General features: G+C 27.3%; 1 protein-coding gene across 3 annotated transcripts in view; it reads left to right on the forward strand.

Annotated features, from left to right (window-relative positions):
• Positions 1-19,159, forward strand: part of LOC122512381 (paired box protein Pax-6-like) — a 41,549-nt gene extending 22,390 nt beyond the window's left edge. The window contains exons 3-6 of one of the 3 annotated variants that reach the window (XM_043628167.1): positions 14,923-15,063; positions 15,483-15,884; positions 16,341-16,540; positions 16,650-19,159. In XM_043628167.1, the coding sequence (XP_043484102.1) occupies positions 14,923-15,063; positions 15,483-15,884; positions 16,341-16,540; positions 16,650-17,195 (1,289 nt within the window). In that variant the 3' untranslated portion in view covers positions 17,196-19,159. The remainder of the gene's footprint in view (positions 1-14,922; positions 15,064-15,482; positions 15,885-16,340; positions 16,541-16,649) is intronic. The other 2 variants (XM_043628169.1, XM_043628170.1) reach the window with 2 other exon arrangements.
• The last annotated feature ends 2,808 nt before the right edge of the window (positions 19,160-21,967 follow it).

The following is a 21,967-nucleotide window of genomic DNA, read 5'->3' on the forward strand; positions in this document are numbered from 1 at the left end:
GAATTTTAATAAAATTTTTAAGAATAATTACATTTTTCGTGAAACTCGATTAAAATTGTATAAAAAATAATTAATAAATAAAAATAATTGAAATCCTGCAATGAGTTTTATGAAAATTGACTTTTATTATCGGTTTTTTTTTATTAAGGGCTTAGCCCGTGTAAGAATCTTAAATAAATAAATTACTGAGAACAGTTTAATAATTTTTAAAAATAATTGAATTACTGCAAAAAAAATTATAAAAAATTTGTAAATAATTGAAATTATGGGAAATTTTTATTATTTATAAAAAAAAATTTGTTTGCGTAGAATTCTATTAAAATTTTTTTAAATAATATTTCATCGAAGATGTTTGCTATTTATAAAGATAATTGAAATCATGACGAGAATTTTTTTTTGACTTTTGGAAATAATTGAATTTTTGAAAAGAATTTTCTAACTCTTGAAAATAATTTTATTCTCGTGATTAATATTGTTATTTATGAAAATAATTGAATTTTGCAAAGAATTTTATTAAAATTCTTTAAAACAATTGAATTTTGGCGAAGAAATTTATCTAGATAATTGATTTCTTTCTAAGAATTGCATTAAAATTTTGTAAATAATATTAAATATACAATATTAAAAAATTCAACTAATTTCAACAGAATTGAAATTAAAATTGTATTAAAAATAATTGAAATTCTGCGATGAGTTTTATTATTTATGAAAATAATTGAATTATTGAGAAGAAATTTATAAACAATTGTAAATATAATTGAATTCCTGTGAAATTTTTATTATTCATGGAAATAATTAAATGTTTGCTTAGAATTTTATTAAGATTTTTTTCTAAATAATTGAATTCCTTTGGAAAATTTTATTAAAATTGATATTTAAAATCATTGAATTGTGGAAAATTTTTGAAAATAATTAAAATTTGGACAAGAATTTTATTAAAATTTTTGAAAATAATTAAATTGCGGAGAAGAATTTTATTATTTATAAAGATACTTGAAATTTTGACAAGAATTTTTAATATTTTTTGAACATAATTAAATTTATGTGAAGAATTTTATTACTTTTTAAAATAATTGAATTTCTGCAATTTGTAACTTCTTCAAAATTCAATTTTTTCTAGTTTTTTTAACTAAAATTCTTCTATAAATCCATAATTTTTAATAATTAATTAAATATGTATTAAAAAATGTAACTAATTTCAGAAGAATTTGAATTATTAAAATTTTTTTGAAAAACTAAGTTCTTTAAAATTTTTAATCAAATTCATTCAAAATTCAGAGTTTTCTTATGAATTTTAAAAATTCAATTTTTTCAGTACTTTTACTAAAAATCCCTGACTTTTCCCTGATTTCCCTGACCATTTTGGATTTTATAATTCAGGTACAAAAAATTTTTTTGACGTTTTAATCTCGCAAAAAGGTTTTTTAAACCAAAGTGTAAAGAGGATAAATTTAGGGTTTAAAAGGATCATTGTCAAAAACTAGGAAAACTAGTTTCAGCCTTACTGAAATTTTCTTTCCCGTATATAGAGTAAATTGAGAAAATTTCTGCACATATTTTAAGTAGGAGAAAGTGGTACGACTTCTGCACGAGATTTAATGATTCATTACAGTTTAAGTTGTTGGTTGCGTTAATTATTGTCGCCTTTAAATCATTACAGCTTTATAGGTGTCTGGTATATCAATTAATATTATTCTCAAATAGTTTCGCTCACTAATAGTAGTAATTAATATCACCTTTATTCATTATAGTCCCAATTAATAGTAGTTGCAATTAACATTGCATTTTATTTCTTTCACGAGGCTAATATTATCAATTAATATATTTAGTTTAATCTATTCTAATTTCAGTATAGCTAATAGTGTTAATTAATTTTACACGCCGCGTATAGTTTTAATTTTCATCCGCATATTTTAATTTCCAGTGTATTTTAATTTTTAGTATATAGTTGTTTTTGATTACTCTTCATTAATTACAGATTTTTTGCAAATTAAATTTAACTAGAACAAGGAAGCAATTTTTAAGCAAATTTGATTGAATTTGAAAATTTACTTCGCCATATTGGATTTATTTTGAATTTTAAAAAACTGACATCGGATTCGTAATCAGTGACCCCAAAAATTTCCGACTAATAATTTTCAAGCAAATTTGATTAAATTCTAATTTTTTTAATTTTATTACCATTTTGTGTCCGCTATTTTGTTTCCTGTGAATTATGACAAGTTTAAAGATTTGCAATCCGAAAAGTATGAAAAAAGATTTAAAGTTTTCAAAGGTTCAGAATTGAATTAAATTCTAAGAATTTCTCAGTAAGAAAATAGCTCGGGCTTCAGTGTATTTTTTGCGTAAAGCAAATTTTTAAAAACTGTTTATGTATAATACATTGACGTTAAATGACGAAAAACCTCATTTAAGAAAAAAACAAGTATAATTTAAGTAACTTCCTTATACCAAAAAAGGAATGTAGTTCTTAAACGACGAAAAAACCTTAAAGAATATATTCTTAAAAGTCCCTTGAACTTGGTGCTAAAACTCTTTCGGAAGGTGTTATGTAAAAAAGTGAAAAAAAAACTTAAATCTCTTTCGGCAACTTTTTCATCTACATACCAAGTGAGGAAACAATTATTACATTCTGAATTCTGAAAAATATATACTGTATTTCCGAGACAACATAACCAGATTGAACTCTGATGTTGTCATTAGTTTTGCAGGTGCAATCAAATTCAGGGAAACATCAAAAATTAAGGAACAAAAAAAAAGAAGCGTTCTTTTTCTCTTTCTCTAAATATATAAACTAACTTCATTCGGAGTAGATGTGAAGATAGGATGACGAGAGAAAGAGAGAGAGCCCACTGCAATGAAGAAGCAAGGGATGAAAGGAAGAAAAAAAAAATTCTATGTATGTGTGTAATAAAAAATGAAGGCGAAACACTTCGATCCTGCTTCTCGCGGCTCGTTCCTCGTTAAGTTTACGAGCCGCTCGTAAAAATACCGTTCGTACTGGCCTCTCGCCTCTTTGGTAATGTCTTCATCTTCAGAAAACTGACTCCTTTTAGCTTTGGCGAGGTGAATATAATGTACCATAATCGTGCAGCCAATTACTTAACGCCACGAGACAATCAATCTCACGGTCACTCTTGCCGTCGAGCTTTCCCCGATAAGATCTGTCGGCACATATGCCAAGAATCCGCCTTTATCTTTATATATATAGAACCGCTTCGTTTCTCGAATTTCTTGTTTCTTCAGGAAATCGTCGAAAAAACATCGTTTCGAATTCTCAATGAGGTTTTGCTGGAGCAAAAGGCAATGAGAATCGATTGCCTATCCTCTCTTTCTCTCTCTCTCTCTCTTTTACTCATTCACTTCTTCATCCTCGCCTGGACACGCGACGATTTTTTTCCAACTCATTATTCTTTTGAACCGTTCGAAAAAGTGGAGATCGTCTCGCCAATCGACAAAATAGCTCAAGATTAAATCCAAAACCTGAAATTTGTCATTCTGTGAATCTTTAATTAAAGTTGATTCTTGTTTTATTTGTGATTTCGAGGTGATGATTGTAGATAGATTGCAATATTTAAAGAGGTGTGGAATTTCGGTAATGATGGTTAATCATTTCAATCGACACGTGATTTTTCATTAAATAATAATATAGCCAAGGGCTTTAATTGGAATGAGAACAGCAGAAGATTTTTGGGGAAAAATGAGATTTCCTTTCTTTTATTTTAAATTTTAACCAAAAAAAAATTTTACCTGCAAAATTTTGGTCAGTTTTCAGAATTATCATCAACTCAATTTACGTTTCGTGAAAATTTAGATTCATAAGAAAAAAGTCGGGTTCCGAATAGCTAGTAAAATACTGAACGAAAAACTCACTGCAACGAGAAACCCTTAAAGTTATGGTCAGCATAAATTTAGAAGGCGAGAATTCAGAATTTTAAATCTTTATAACCTTCATGCGTTAATTATTCTTCGTTAGGATGTATCAATTTTGTTTTAATCGCAAAAAAGAATCAAAATAATTCACTGATTCATCGGGATCAATCTGATTATTTTCACTTAACACTATATAGGTTTTCAAATCTGTTAAAAAAGATTTTGTTCGATCAAATCTTAATTCAAGAATTTAAAATTCAGTCAAGTGGAGAGATTTCATCGAAACTGGTTACGTAAAGCTTTTGTGAATATTATATATATACATGCTGAAAACTGATTATTTTTTGTGACATTTAGTTGAAGTTTCGTGAAGAATTTATATAGTGTTAATTGAAGCATATATATTATTTATACGTTACTAATTCAGAAAGGAATTGTTATTCAGTTTTAATTTTAATTTATAGATTTCGTATCACAGAGAATTTTGGAGTTGTTATTTTAACACCAAATCTGCAAAACGCCTCAATCCGTCAAGGATTAAAATAATTCATCAAACATTAAAATAATTCATCAAGGATTAAAATAATCCACAGAAGGATTATTTTTTCAAAATGTTTTAAAAACTATTTGGTTTTGATTTAGAGACATTTTTTTCATGCACTGAGAAAAAAAACTATTGGTTCAATAGTGCGAATGCTATTAAATTCAATTTTTTTTGTTGGAGAAATAATTTCTGTATTAAATTCAGTAAAGACAGTTTTTCTAAGGATATAAAATTGAGACACAAAACAAATCAAATTTTTAATTAGAAATTATGTTCAACATTTTTTTAAATTCTCGTCAAAATTTCAATTATCTTTATAAATTGATAGCGAAATTCTTCTCAAGAATTAAATTATTGTAAAAAAATTTTAATAAAATTCTTGGCAAAATTTCAATTATTTTCAAAACTTTTCCTCAATTTAGTGATTTGCAATATCTATTAATTTCAATAAAATAATAAAAATTTCACAGAAATTCAATTATATTCATAAATTTTTTATAAATTTCTTCGCAATATAATTCAATTATTTTTTGTATTTAAAATTTTAAATAATTGAATTCTAGTAGAATTTTATAATAAAAATTGATAAATGAATTTCAGTTAAACAAACAAATGATTTTAAAAATTCTCAAAAAACTATTTCAAAAATTATTAAAAATAATGGATTTATAGAAAAAATCAAGTTAACACTAAAGAAATTTAATTTTGGAGAATTATTTACAAATTTAATAAAAATTTAATCGCAATTGTTCAATTATTTTCATAAATAATAAAATTTTTACATAGATTTTTCGAAAAAAAGCAATTATTTAAAAAAATTGTTATAAAATTAATCGCAAGAATTTAATTATTTTGAAAATTTTTAATAAAATTCGTTGCAAGAATTCAATTATTTTCATAAATAATAAAACTCATCGCAGGATTTTAATTATTTTAAATACAATTTTAAATTATTTTTAAAACATTTTACAATTATTTAAGAACAATTTAAAAATTTAATGATAAAATTCTTTATGAGAATCCAATTTTCGATTACCTATAATTCAATTATTTAAAAATTTGTTGATAAAATTCTTTATGAGAATTCAATTTTAAGGAACATTCAATTATTCAATAAATTATTTATTTTAAATAGTTGAATTCTAGTAGAATTTTATAATAAAAATTGATTTTAAAAATAAATTTTAGATAAAAACAAATAAATTTGAAAATTCTCAAAAAACTTTTTCAAAAATTATTAAAAATCATGCATTTATAGAAGAATTTTAGTCAAAACACGAAAAAAATTTAATTTTGGTAAAAATTATTGCATAAATTCAATTATTTTTAAGAATAATAATATTCTTCCCAAAAATTAAATATTGTTCAAAAATAATAAAAGACTTTTTAGGAATTCAACTATTCTCATAGTTAATAAAACTCAATGCAGAATTTCAATTATTTTTAATACAATTTTAATCCAATTTCTCGGAAAATGGAATTATTCTTAAAATTTTTATTAAAAATCGTCGAAAAAATTGAATTATTTAAAAATATGTTGATAAAATTCTTTATTAGAATTTGAATTTTAAGAAACATTCAATTGTTCAATAAATTATTTATTTTTGTATTTAAATAATTGAATTCTAGTAGAATTTTCTAATAAAACTTGATTTAAAAATGAATTTCAGTTAAAATTTTAGATAATAATTGAATATTAAAAGCCATATAGCGTAAATTTTTAGATATAATTGAATTTTCAAATTAATTTTTTTTAAAAAGTGTAATTGAATTTTTTTTTATATTATTTGAAGTTTTTATTTTCTAATATATATTTAATTGAAGAATTTACGAATAATTGAAATTTGTAAAATTGAATATTGTAAATAAATGTATTTTGAAAATTGTAGAATAACTTTTTTGAAAATTAATTGATTTAAAGAAAAATGTTAGTGATAAAAAAAAATTTTGAAAAAATACAATATTCTTATAATAAAAAATAATTATTTTATCAATTTGCCATTTTGAATTATTATAAAACATGAAGAAATCGATTACTCCGAGTCAAAGACTCGGAGTTATCGATATCTTCATGTTTTATAGTTATGAAAAAATTTAACTTATACTTTTAAGTAAAATGTTTTCTTATTCGATACGGACTGGTTATATTTTTGTCAGTAATTGGTCCGTAATTTTTCATTTTTGGTCCGTAAAGTCAGTATTTTTAAATATTTTCACTGGTTCGAACCCTGTTACTAAGTTAAATGAATTATATATTGATATAAACAATTTTTGCCTAAAATTTGTCGTAAAAATCAAATGTAAAATTTAATTACACAATAATATAAAGGTGAAAAATATTATTTGACGAATTTAAAATCTTTCTAATTAAAAGTCACTAGAATTTAGTAGAATTCATGTAGAAATTCTGTAGAATCGTTCTAGTGAAATTCTGTAGAATAATCACTAGAATTTATATGTAGAATTATTCTATAGAATCATTCTAGTAAAATTCTATAGAACTTTTTCAGCTGGGGCAGCAATTATTTTTAATATATATCCTAGTTTACTGTGATACAAATTCAGCTTCATTACTGATTCAGTTTGAAAACTAATTCAGTAGCGTTTCCATTAAGCTGTGGATTGAAAAATGGATTCGCAAAATTGTTTTCCTAGACGCATTAACATTATTTTTCATTAAATATATCCTCGTGTAAACTCGAAAATTCTCTCTCTCTCTCTTTCTCTCTTTCTATATATTATAAACTGGTGTTACACCGACTGTTACTGACATGCGCGGTGCAAACAAAGAAAATCGAAGTTCAGGTTGGAATTTGCTCGAGGCTTTGGATACCTATTAGGTGGGTATATCGTTTATGTACCCAACACGCACTTCATTCCGTGGGAGCGCACGCTATATTATATGTATACCGTCTTCCCAATAGCATCATTATTGTTATTAATAATAGTTTGTAACGACCAATAATTGCTCAAGTCTGACTGCGCCTCTGGTTTCCATTACCTTCGCAAGAGTGGCATTCACCAGTTAGTTCTCCAATCAAAATTGATGGTGTATATATATATATATGTATAATATTTGTTGACGAAACAGTGGCTGCGGTCCATTTTTACTGATGATGATAATGATGACGACGTGTGCGTGCAGTCGCGCTTACCATGCTTAGTTCATTTTAAAAGATGATTTTCTTGTACAGTGGAACAACCTTGACAGCACGCACATTGTCTATATATACAGGTACAGACATATTTTCCATGTACCTTATAGCGTGTGTCCCTGAATCAAGTACAAGAACATATTGCTTTAGGTGCCATAAGTGTCTTTCAATTTTCAAAGAATTCATAAACGAAGGGTTTTCGATGATCACGATTATTTTATTTATATATTTTTATGTTTGCTTCTTTACAAGCCGTAGGCTGTATATTTATATATTATTGACAAGGTAAACGAGAGAATTGAGAGTTAATTTTATTCAGAGAATTTGCGATGCCAATTGACATAAATAAACACTTGGGTTTTGTTGCAATGAATAGTGGTTTAAATAAATAGTGAAGAAAGGATTTTATTTAAGAGGAAAGAGTAAAATGGGGTACATTTAATTTTCTATGAAAGGTACTTCTATACTTCACCTTACTTATTTATAATAATGTCGAAAACGTGAATCAAATTTGATTTTTCAAATGCTCCTTTAAAGTTTTAGACAACTTTTTGTAATGTTGCGTTATTTTTTAAATTTAAATCCACTGAAAGTTTAACAGAACAGTGAATTACTATTTATTCCTCAAATTTCTTAAATCATGTTGAAGAAACAAGTACATAGAAAATAAAAGACTTAATATCAAGTCTAGTGGTTAAGTCTGTGTCACTTTTCGTTTGCTTTACATATAATTAACTTTTAGCATACTTAATATTTCAGATGGCTGATGACTTTATTGTACATAAATATATTGATTATATGCTAACAGTAATAAGAGTAAAAGCCGTAAGTAAAGACTCTCTAATCGTGACTATAGTTTGAGAACATAAAAAATAAATAAACTATTAGTGCCAGATTGTAGATCTAATAGAGACATAGTAGAAAAAAGACCTTATTTAAATTCAGTTAAAAAGACCTTATGTACTAACAAAAGTCTAATAGATTATTTCAATTGTTCTAAAGAAGAAAATACATATAACGATGACAGTAAAAATTGTATTAATGACAAGAAAAGCAACAAAACAAATTTTTAAATTTTCGAATTCGTCTCTCTACATATACACTGATTCATAAATTCCTCGCGCAGTAAAATATCGGGAGAACTTTTAGAAAACCACTTAAAAGATAATTTTCGATAATTTCAGTGTTTTGGACTTTAGTTGATAGGTCAGAAAAAAAATAATTGTTCCTTTTTCGTACTTTATTCTCAAAGTGTTAAACATTGTCGTCCCAAAAAACGAGTCTGACGAAAAAAAGGTCACAAATCCAAGAAAAATGGTCGTAATAATATTTTTAGTCGCTCATTCTAGAGTGATTTATCCATAGCACGAGATCACGCACAGGTAGTAAAAAGCGAGCAAAATAGAAAAAAAGAAATGAGGAAAAAAAAATCGAAATCACCGCTTAGGTTTCTTGAGTCTTCTCTCTCTCTATACATATATATGACGTAACTATGCCTCTTGATGGCAGATGTTTAGCAGTCTTCAAGCTACCGAACTATCTCCAGACTCTTCCGGTTTCGTTTGACCTTGAAGAAGATGGTTCACGACCCATTCAAGTTGTGTAATATTTATGATTGGACGGTGTTTAGTCCTCGAGCTATATACCTGTATGCACCTGGTTTTCTTATATACATGGACACGTATATTATATTTGTATTCTTTTTGGTCTACATAAGGGACACTAGGTGCGGTTGACACAAGTGGAAGAACTCTTTTATTTTGAAATGTTTACAAGTTTTTTAATTATAGACAAATGAATTTATGACGTTCTGCTAAAGTTTTCCTCTTCCCAAGTAGAAATGTCCGGAGTTAGGACGGAGTTAAACACCGACATGGTACTGACTCAGTACTGACCGTCGGTACAGACTTTCGGAACCCGATCAGTACTGGGAGTATACTGACTCCAAAACCGAATCAGTACTATGTCGGAGTTAGAAAAGTTCTAAAATCAGTACTGGCAGAAAACTGGCTTAACACTAAATCAGTACTGCGAAGGAGTTAAAAAAACAATCAAAATTTGTTATAATGTAATTAAACATTAAACATCGTTTGATTTATTAACAATTAAAATATTTGCAAAGATTTGTAAAAACATTATTCATCAACAATAATATCAAACATTTTATTAATTTATTATTAACTAATAGATATATTTTAATAATATAATAATAAATTATTATTAATTAATTATTTTTAGAATTATTACGTATTATTAATAATAAAAAAAATTTTATTTTTTAAAGCTGTATATATATTTTTATTTATTTATTTAACAAAAATTTTTCTTAAATAAATTTTTTTTTATTATTATTTTAATAAATAATTAGATTATAAATAATAAATAAATAATTATATTAATAATTTTTACCATATTATTATGATGTATCTATTAATTACTACATAATGACTTGATAAAATGTATATAAAGATATATGTATAATAATTTTTCTTGAAATAAATATAATATGCAGTGGATTTATTATTAAAGCACTGTATATATCGGTCCCACAATTCAAAAGGAAGTTTATGCGAGATAACTCCCGAGCTTGCGTGGCTATGCGGTATGTGTATTCGACTTGCGTCCTCGAGGTCTAGGGTTCGGTCCCCCGTGCGTGCGATATTTTTCCGTCTTAGTTTTAAGTGTTTTGTGTATAATTCTTAACAGTGTTACATAAAGTATAAGTTTAAATAATTAATAACCAGTAATAATAATAATTTAGTCATTAATTTAAATAAATAAGAATTAAATAAATAATGAAAAAATAAGAAAAATATTTTTTTAAAACTTATTTTAATAAAAGGAATTCTAATAATTAATTAATAATAATTAATACTAATAATAATTATTAGTATTCAATAAATTACTCCCCATGCTTTAATAATTAAATAAGGAGCTTATACTGACCGCCGGTAAAAATCAGTACTGGACAGCGTTACCAGCCAGGGTTTTCCCAGTACTGACTTAGTACTGGAGTCAGTACTGCAATACTGGCAGTCAGTACAAGATCAGTACTATGCCAGTATTACATTTCTACTTGGGTTTTATAGATTTTTCTAACAATACAACCAGGGTATCGGTATCTTCATGTTTTATTATAATTAAAGATGACCGAGTGATTAAATCATTTATAATTCAATATTATTTACGAGAATTTTTAACTAAAATTCTTCTTTAAATCGATTATTTTTAAAAATTTTCGAAAAAATTCGTTGACAATTTTTAAATCCATCTGTTTATCTAAAATTTTGAATGAAATCCATTTTTAAAATCAATTTTTATGAGGAAATTCTACTAGAATTCAATTATTTATAAATACAAATAAAATGCAAATAAATAATTTGTTGAATAATTGAATGTTTCTTAAAATTCAATTCTAGTAAAGAATTTAATCAACAAATTTTTAAGTAATTGAATTGTATCGACGAATTTTAATAAAATTTTTAAGAATAATTACATTTTTTGAGAAATTTGATTAAAATTGTGTTGAAAATAATTTAAATTCTGCGATAATTTTTATTATTTTTGAAAATAATTGAATTTTTAAAGAAGTAATTGAATTGATTAGAAGAATTTTATTAAAATTTTTAAAAATAATTGAATTCTAGCACCGAATTTTATTAAAATTTTCAAAAATTATTAAATTCTTAGGAAGGACTTTTAAAATTGTTCTTAAATAATTGCGTAAAATGTTTTAAAAATAATTTTAAATTGTATTAAAAATAATTGAAATTCTCCAATGAGTTTTATTATTTGTGAAAATAATTAAATACCTAAGAAGAATTTTATTATTTTTGAACAATATTTAATTTTTGCGAAGAATATTATTACTCTTGAAAATAATTGAATTTCTGCAATCATTTGTAATTTCTCTAAAATTCTCCAAATTATATCGTACAATTTACGAACTTTTCGTCCTTTTTTAATCAAATTACAGATTTTACGGAACATTTTTCAAAAAAACGGACCTAGTCTCTTAAAAGAAGATTTTTACAATAGTTTATTTATGAAAAATGTGAAACAAAACAAAGAAACTTTGTTCCTAAGATAAAACTTTCAATTAGAATAAATGAAAATACTTTTAAAATAAGTCTTACATAAAAGAAAATTGATTAATATTCAAATGAATTCTATGTAAGGAATCTAGAAAAGGGCATTTTACTTTTACAATTATTTAATAACTTTGCTTTAAAAAATTGTTTCCTCTATGCTATTGCAGAAACTGTCATTAAAGAATAGTTGTGGAAAGTTTAAGGCGGATTGCTTGCAAATAAATTTTATAATTTGCTTCCATTTACAAATGTGATACATGATCCATGGTATTGTGTCAACCGAGACAGATTTTGCACTGTTGATACAATTTATATGCTGTAAGTTTATTTGATCAAATTAATTGCCTTATTGTCATAGAACCATCACTGTAAAAAAAGTCTTGTTTAAAGCTTGATTTTGGCTAAAACAACAACAACCGTCAGCAGTGAACTGATTTTAATACCTAAAATTGTCTTAATTTTATTTTAATCCCAAAAATGAGTTGAATTGACAAATAAATTTAATTAAACTTTAATTACTCTAAGTGACCAAAAAGCCGATAGTTTATAAGCTTTTAGTTGCCTTGATTTTGAAAGTAGCGTGACGGAAACCGCACATTACATCCTTGCAAGTACCACTGTCAGGCGGTTGTCGCGTCAAGTCTCTAATTTAAAGTTTAAAAATTGATCCTTATTAGCAAATAACATATTTCGCTTAACAGTTTTAAGAAGACTTTTATTTCTCTAAAAGTTGTCGTGATACTTTGTGTGCAAAAAATGCACATCTTTCCGAAGTATTGTATTTGTGTGTGTGTGTTTGAGTGTGGACCAGCAAAAAAGGATAATTGTGGGTTACATATTTTTCAACAATAATCCCTTTTCTTTAGAACGATAAGGACGTAATTGTCCGCATTCTTAGTCTGGCTAAAAGAGAGCACAAAAAAAAGAAATGGAAGGTTTTTTCAGTATTGCAAGTCGTTGCTTCAAATAATTATAGAATTTATCCTAATTTAGGGTTGAAAAAAATGGAAAACGTTTGCGAGCAAGGTTAACGTTTAGTGTATACACACAAAATGGGTGTATTTAGACAATTAATAGAATTATTAGTAGGGAAAAATTGTTTTTTTTGTCAAAGGACTTGATAGCAAGGAAGTTTTTAACTTAAACGAAACAAATGGTGCGTTACTTTCAGAAATTTTCGTACTAAGTAGAACTAAAAAAAGTAGTAAAAAAGTAGCTATTGAATAATTAAACTTGACGATCAAAAAAACTCGTTTTAGACACTTCACAAAACTGACAAAAATTTCATACTATATTTTATTTTTCTGACCTTTTCCTAATTTACATCAAAAATATTTACTCCTCTCTTATCCTACTAATAAATTAAATTCCAGCAACGAATTTTATTATTCATTAAAGAATTTAAATATTTATAAAAATAATTTAATTCTTGCCAAGAATTTCATAAAAATTGTTAAATAATTGACTTCCTTTGACTAATTTTATGCAAATTCTAATTTAAATAATTGAATTCCTGAGAAATTATCATTATTCATAAAAAGAATTGAATTCTTACGAAGATTTTTACAAAAAATTTTTTAAATAATTGAATTCTGTTGGGAAATTTTATTTTCAAAATCATTGAATTGCGAAAAGTTTTAAAAAATAATTCAATTTTACAATGAATTCTATTAAAACTTTTAACAATGATTGAATGTCTGTGTGGTATTTTATTAATTTTTTTTTAAAATAATTGAATTCTTAAAAAGCATTTTATTATTTATCAAAATAATTGAATTCTTGCGAACGATTTTATTAGAATTTTTTAAAATAATTGAATTTCCCAAAAAAAAAAAAAAAAAAAAATGTATTAAAAAAAAATGTAAAAAAATGTATTACTTTTAAAAATAATTAAAATCTTGTGATGAATATTGTTATTTATGAAAATAATTGAATTTTGCAAAGAATTTTATTAAAATGCCTAAAAATCATTGAATTTTCGGAAATAATTTTCTTATTTATCTTTAATAATTAAATTCTTTCAAAGAATTATTTATGTAAATAATTGAAGTCTTAGAAAGAATTTTATTAAACTCTAAAGAAATAATTTAATTTTTCAAAAAAATTTAATTAACATTGTATTTAAAATAATTGATTTCATTCGAACAATTTTATTAAAATATTTGAAAATAATTGAATTCCTGCGAAAAATTCTAATACTTTTGTAAATAATTGAATTCTTACAAAGAATTTAAAAAAAAAAATTTTTTTAAATTGATTTTTTCGAGAAATTGAAATTAAATTTTTAAAAATAATTTACATTTTTTGAGCAATTCCTATAAAATTGTTTTTAAAATAATTGAAATCCTGCGATGAATTTTATTATTTATGAAAATAATTAAATAGTTGCTAAGTATTTTATTAAACGTTTCAAAAATAATTAAATTTCTGAGAAGAATTCTATTATTTATGAAAATAATTGAATTATTGCGAAAAATTTTATCAACTGTTTTTTTTTAATTAATTGAATTCGTTTGCGAAATTTTATAAAAATACTAGATAATTAAAAATAATCGAATTTCGAATATTATTTGAAAATAATTGGATTTTTTTTAAGAATTTGATTATCATTTTTTAGAATAGTTTTTCGATTTCTAGTATTAGCGAATTTAAAGCAGTGGAAATTCTAAAAAAAAATAACAGAAATAGTAGCTTTTAGTGGCTGAAGTCTAAAAAAAGTACCCAAATAGTAGCATAACGTAAAAAAAGTAGTAAACAGTAGGTTTTAGTATGAGTGCGTAGCCTGATTACAAATTATGCTGAAATTTCAAGATTCGTTCTAATGGTTATTTTTTTATTTTCAAATTTATTTTAACATTTAGTTTCCTTCGGCTAAATTGTGCAAAATAAAAATGAAACACAAATTTTCATAAAAAACCTCTAAAAATTGTTTTTACAAACAAAACTCTAAAAATTATTTTAATATTAAAGAAAATTATTTTCGATTTTAGTTTCACGATGTAAGAAGTTTTTATTCTATTTTTGTACCTAGTAATTTTCTCGTTAGTAAAATATAACTTTAATAACGAGACATTTCTAAGTGAGATATATATGGTATATATGTGTATATGTAAAAACGCCCCTCTTCGAATGAAATACTGGTGTATGTAGTACTGACAGAGCATTAATCCGGTTTTCTTTCGCTATAAGGATTCTATAATCGTGTCCAGCCTTTCTTCGCTTTAGCGTCTACTTAGAGGTCTGTTTATTCGCTTTACAGGCACCCTCCGCCCACCAGGTCTGATTGGTGGCAGCAAGCCCAAGGTAGCGACGCCCGCAGTAGTCGCCAAGATTGAACAATACAAGAGAGAAAATCCAACCATCTTCGCCTGGGAGATTCGAGAGCGACTTATCTCCGAAGGTATTAATAACAATAAATTCTTTATCTTATGTATGCAGAGAAAAACAGATGCTTGGAATTCGTCTTAAATATAACAATCCAATAAATTTTTGTTAGTATACTATTGTGATTGTTGGTACACTACTATTATTTGTACTATTTTTAATATTATTATAATTCTCAGTTGTGAAAAACTAATTGAGCGCTACAATGCAACAACTCGTTCGACGCTCGAAACATTTTCGAGCGTCGAACGAGTTGTTGCATTGGAGCGCTCAATTAGTTCTTCAGTAAAGGTTAGAATGTTTTTAGGACACAAGGATCAATTCACTAATTTTGAAAGTGAAAAAGCAATATTAGAAAAATTAAAAGATAATCAAGTTCTGTTATCTTTTCTGTAATCAAGAGATTAACAGAAATCGTCTCTGCTTTTTAATTAGGTGTTTGCAGTAATGCAACAGCACCATCTGTAAGTAGTATTAATCGAATTCTACGTAATCGAGCGGCGGAGCGTGCCGCAGCGGAATTCGCAAGAGCCGCTGGTTACGGTTTGTACGCGGCTGGACCGCATCCGTATTTTAATTCGGCCCATCATCATCCGTCGTCAGCTCATCATTTATCATCAGGATGGCCAACGCCAGGTGCCGGTGGTCATCCCTGGGTACTACCACCACTAGGAAGTGGAATGTCAGGTGCAGCGTCGGCACTTCTACTTCCACCGTCATTGAGTCCCGGTGCTGCTGCCGCTGCAGCGGCGGCCGCCGTTGCTTCAGCGTCCGTCGCCGGAAGTCCCGATCACGCTCTTCACGCAGCCGACGCTATCGCTCGTGGCTATCTTCAAGGTGGGTTTGTCTCACTCAGTTTGTGATTACTGTATATTGATGGCTGATGATATTAATTGTAAATTAACACCATATTGATGTGAAGTTAATTTGCAATTAACTCTTGGTCTATGATGAATACATTCACCTACATCTACTAGTCTCTACACTCTACTTTCTACTATTCCTAAGGCTCCGGAACATAATTCCTACACAGAAAAAACGATAAACTAATTTTAAGAAGCGTCTAATACTTAAATAGGAGCCAGGAATATTCCCTACTTACATTAAGTGGGGCTACTTAATTTTAACTTAACTTTAATTTACCTCAATTTTAACTTAATTTAAGTAGGCTCCTATTTAAGTAGGTTTTTCTTAAAATTAGATTATCGTTTTTTCCGCTAACCTGATTTGACAGTTTCTAAGGAAACAGAGAAACTAAAATGATATCTAACGAGAAATATTATCACCTTGAAGGTGATTTTTGTGCAGATGGCGATGGCGATGACGGAAGTTTGGACGGTTCGGAACAACCGAAATTCCGTCGCAATAGAACCACCTTCAGTCCGGAGCAACTCGAAGAATTGGAGAAGGAATTCGAGAGATCTCATTATCCATGTGTATCGACGAGAGAGCGTTTAGCGTCAAAGACCTCCCTCTCGGAAGCACGTGTCCAGGTAAGTTTGTTGCTACCAACATTTTTTTTTTCAATTTGAAAATGAAAAAAAAAAAAAATATTTGCAATCTAGTCACGAGCCATCTAACGACCTAACTCGTGACTCTTAGGTTTGGTTTTCCAACAGACGGGCAAAGTGGCGGCGTCATCAACGAATGAATCTCTTAAAACGTTCGCCACCGCCGCCACAATCGCAGCAGCAGCAACAACAACAACAGCAGCAGCAGCCGCCGCCGCATTCCGCTGGATTAGACATCAACCGTACAGCGGGTTGCTCCATCGGTGGAATGGGCGGCGAAAATAGTGCCTTTCGCGCAGTCGTCACTGGACCAACGTCAACAACAGTCGAACGTATCGAGAGGATTGAGACAACCACAAGACAACCAGAAAGAAAGCCAAGTGCTTTTCGTATGATAAGTCAATTGGTGGGTGAAACTTCACCAAGTGGTCCACCGAGTCCAGGAGCTGATCAACGTAATCATGAGCCAGGAGTCGATCCCGGACCAGGAAGACCAGAAATTGAATCAATCGACGATGAGGACGAGGAGATCGATGTTCAGGATTCCGATCAAGATGCACCGTCGCCGTCACCAGTTGCATGGAGGGATCATTGGACTGATCAACAACCTCTCGAATTAACCAAACACGATCGTTGATTATCATTATCATTCACAAGGTGATTATTCATTTTCAAAATCAGGTCTATCGACTCTTTATATTCTCTCGGGAATAGCACACAATTTTTCAGGGCATTGAAAAAGCGTTTTTCAGCTCTTGGGATTCAAGATGGCACACACTAGCTTTTGGTGTATTATGCGGAAATTCAATACGAACTTATTTTCTTTATCAGTGATCAGTATTGTTTTAACGGTAGAAATGGTTCGCGTGTTTAGTTATTCAGAACATGATTATGTGGAAAGCCGCTCTTTTTTTTTGAAAAAAAAAGAAATCTTTCAAGATTTTACTCATTGTTTGTCAGATTATGTTATGAACAAATTAAAACCTCTTTTCTAACTCTAAATGATGTATTGTTACACACAAAGATATATATCTTCTGGGAAGATACAAAGTGCTGTCCGTGTAAGAGCCACAAGTCTAGTGAATTAATAATCAGGAATTGATTTTCTGTTATAATTGCTTCATAAGAGAGCATATTATGTGTATAATTCCTTATGAGTGTCTGCATTTCTTCGAGTTACACAGAAAGAACGGTAATCTAATTTTAAGAAGCTTCTACTTAAATAGGAGCCAAGAATATTCTCCACTTAAATTAAGGGGCCCCACTTAAATTAAGTAGGAAATATTCCTACAATAAGATTGATATTTTAATTGTAAGAATATTTCCCACTTAATATAAGTGGGGGCACTTTATTTAAGTAGGAAATATTCTTGGCTCCTATTTAAGTAGGAGCTTCTTAAAATTAGATTATCGTTTTTTCTGTGTAGAGTATTATTACTTCGGATATTCTGAAGGGATGGAACTCTTCATTGAATGGTAATTGTAAGTAGAGTAATAATACTTGCAATACTAATAGTACTTGCAGCTCAACTTTTTTTTAAATTCAACTAATTTTTGGGCTTAAAATAAAAATAAGAAAAATTTGAGGTTCTAAAATTATACATTTCAATTGTAAATACAATTTACAATTACATTTACAAATGTTAATTGTTTCAGTCAAAATTAGGTTTAAAACAAGACTTATTTTTTTAATGTGTTAAATCCAAAAAGTGTATCAAATTTTAATTTATTTAAAAACTAAAATTACCATTCAAACTGTTATTCTAAAAGCGGATGATTGAGACTTCTAAAGCGAGACTACAAATCTTTGGAGCGAATTTCACTCCTGACTGTATATAATAGAATATGCCTTTTTTTCAGTGAAAATCCACTCCATTGATATTAGTCATTTTAGTAAATTCACTACGACTATAAATATTGTATATCAACCACCATATTGTCGTTTGTATATATATATAGTTCGAATTAAAAAAAGAACAAAGAATTTTTTTTTCTGTGAAACAACGAGTATTATTTGTACTCTCCTATTAAATAGTAGCTAACTCTCTAGCTCAATGCATCTTTTCTTATCTACCAGAAATACTAAATTACTCTCCGAGTTCACTCGAAGGCGCGAGCTCGAAACTAGTCCTAGAAGAAATATACTTTGAAGCTATATCCATTTTCGAACGATATATTTCACACCTCGACGTGTTTTTCAAGGAAACCATGGAAGAAAAAAATAAACTATACAATTTCGCGCAAAAAAGAAGAAAAAGATAAGCCAATGGATTCGAAACAATTTTAAAGCTTGGCGTGAGAAAATCAAGTTATAGAAAATAACGTTTACTAGAGAAATGAATACGCAATCTTAAAAAAAAAATTTCTCATGTGATGAGAATGTAAAAAGTACTTCTTGAATACGTATAAATATATATATAGATAATTCTGTAACAAGTTCTGTTAAATCCTTTTATTTAAATGAATCGTTTGTAAATACGAATCACGTAGTTGTTTGTGTCTTTGTCTTCAACCTCATCGTATCCTCCGCTCCCAAAAAATAACAGATCCTACCGAATCCAAGGAGTGAATGAGAAAGAAAAAAAAGGGATGAGAGATTAATCCGAATCGAATGTGTATACATTTTTTGGGAAGATCTGTAAATTTTTAGCATACGAAACTGGTTCTCTCTGGAGCAAAAGGGAAAGAGTTACACTGACAAAAAAAAAAAATTTGTTGACTCAATTAATTCTAATTATTAGAAAAATATTTATTTCATTTAAATAATTTTTATTTGGATCTAATAAATATTTATTTGCTTCAAACAACTTGAATTATTTGAATCACATTTATTTGAATAAAAGAAATCTTAATAAGATCAATTAATTAATTAATTAATTAATTAAATCTAATAAATAAATTTATTTAATACAATACAAATAATAAGTTATTAAAAAAAATTATAATAAGTTATTTGAAACAATTAATTTATTTTATCGCTTCTAGTAAACTAAATTATTTAATGTAAATGCAAAAAAGTTTGTAATAAAAATTGTGATTTAAAATTTAAAGAAAGTTCCAGACTACGGAAAAAGTGAACAAATTTTCAGTAATTAACAAAAAAAGTTTAACAAAATTCTTGAACATATTTCTGACAGCAAATTTTCAATTAGAATTCTTCAAAAATATACGATTATATTTCTAAATAATTTTTAAAAGTAAACAAATAAAATTCATTAAAATATAAAATTTATTTCAATGGAATTTGACAAAATTTTCAATTGTTTCAATTTATTGAAACTATTTTTGGAATTTTTGAATTAAATTTTTCAAAACTTGAATACTTTTTGTTAAACAAAAATTTAAAAACTTATTCTTATTTATTTTTCCACAGGAATTAAAATTTCAAATAATTTCAATCAAAAACATCATGAAATTTAATTATTTCTAGAATTTATGAATAAAATTTTTGAAAAACTTTGAGAATTTTTCAAGAAAAATAATGTAATTAATAATTTTTTAAAATAAAAATTTTAATATTTTTATACATTTGCTTCCCTTAAATTTTCAAGGAATTTAATTTAAAATTCTTTTAAAAGTTAATTTTTGTAAATTCACAAAATAATGTATTTTCAAAAATAAAAATATTATATTTATAGAAAATTTTTAAAGATGAAAAAATAAAATTCTTTAAAATATAAAATTTTACAAAATTGTTTTAATTTTTTAAAACTGTTTTCGAGAATTCAAGTATATCTTCAAAAATTTTAATTATTATTTGTCAAAAATATAATTTTTTCCGAATTTTTAAATTAAATCTTTAAAATTTCAATTATTTTTGTAAAATAAATTTATATTTTAATATAGGTACTTATTGTTCTTTATTTCCTTCAAAAAATTTTGAAATAAATAAATAAATAAATGTATAAATAAATGAAAATTTGAACTGCAAGTCTTTCAAAATTTTATTATTTTTCTACAATTTTTTGAATAATATTATTCAAAATAAATATTTATTTAAATTCAAAACATGCATTATTGAATCGAATAATTTTCATAATTGATTTAATGCAATATTTATTAGATCCAATTATTAAGTATATTTGACTCAAGTAATTAGTATTTGGTACAAATAACTAGGTATTATTATTTAATATACTATAAATTAAAAAACTTGTGTTCAGTAAATATTTACTTAGTTCAAATAAATATTTAATGTACAGACAAATAAACAATTTAATTGAAATAAATATTTCTTTATTTGAATTAAATATTTTGTTATTTGATTCAAAATTTTTTTTATTTGATTAAAATATTTTTTTATTTGTTTAAAATATTTTTTTATTTCACAGGAAAAAAAAAGTCTGACTCCGTTTACACCTTAAATTCAGCCCATGTATTTCACATAAGTCTGTCCTTGTTTAACGGGGCTGACTCCGTTTACATCTTAAATTCAGCCTCAAAAATAGGCTGAAAGTAAAACTTTTTTTTTTTAGTGTGTTGATTTAAATATTTTTTATTTGATTCAAATATTTTTTTATTAGAATCAAATATTTTTTTATTTGAATCGAATATTATTTTTTTATTTGATTGAAATAATTTTTTTCGATTCAAATAATTTTCCTGCGATTCAAATAATTTATTTCCCGTGTAGAGTGAGTGAGAGAGAAAGGACACTTGGCGCGAACAGTTAACGTCCTTAAAGATCGAGGGAGGACACTTGATTTTTTTTGAGGGGGGGTTTTTTTTCGATATATCGCACACGTCATTGAAGGGCGGGTTTCTTAAATTTATGGGTTGTTCGAGAAGGGCGGAAAGGACGCGTTGAACTTGTTGAGGGACACGGGAGGGAAAAACAGATCGGCGTTACTGTAATGCGAACAAACTTGCCAAAGGCATTAACACCGGTGGTGGGTGAGTGGTCTCGTCGGCACTCCCACAATAAAAGAAGGAACTACCGACCAACTAGCAGTAGGTGAGACAAACGGTTGAGAGAGAAAAAGAGCGAGAGAGAGAGAAATCGAGAAAAGGAGAAAGAAAGAGAGAAGTAGAAAGAAAGAGAGAGAGAGAAAAAGAGAGGGAGAGAGAGAAATAGAGAGAAGAAGAAAGAAAGAGAGAGAGAGAGAAAAAGAGAGGGAGAGGAGATAAAACTAGTGAGTATAAGAGAGAGGGAGCGAGGCAGTCAGGCGCGAGAACGGGAACGTAACAATTACTATCTGAGACCGATCGGCGCGGAAAGATTAACGATCTTACTCTTACCGGGACGTCGGGTGCCTCACCGCGATTGCTCACGAGACGAGGGGCACATTAAAGTCACCTTCTTCTTTCTCAATGAGATATTGCCCAGCGCGAGGCGAGCACCTTTTCCAGCCGGTGGTGTGTGTCTTGTAAATCGTACGTCGTTTGCTTGAAAACGGATTGCGAAGCCCA

The sequence above is a fragment of the Leptopilina heterotoma genome, unplaced genomic scaffold (genome assembly GCF_015476425.1).
Source record: "Leptopilina heterotoma isolate Lh14 unplaced genomic scaffold, ASM1547642v1 Lhet_98, whole genome shotgun sequence".
Lineage (NCBI taxonomy): Eukaryota > Metazoa > Arthropoda > Insecta > Hymenoptera > Figitidae > Leptopilina > Leptopilina heterotoma.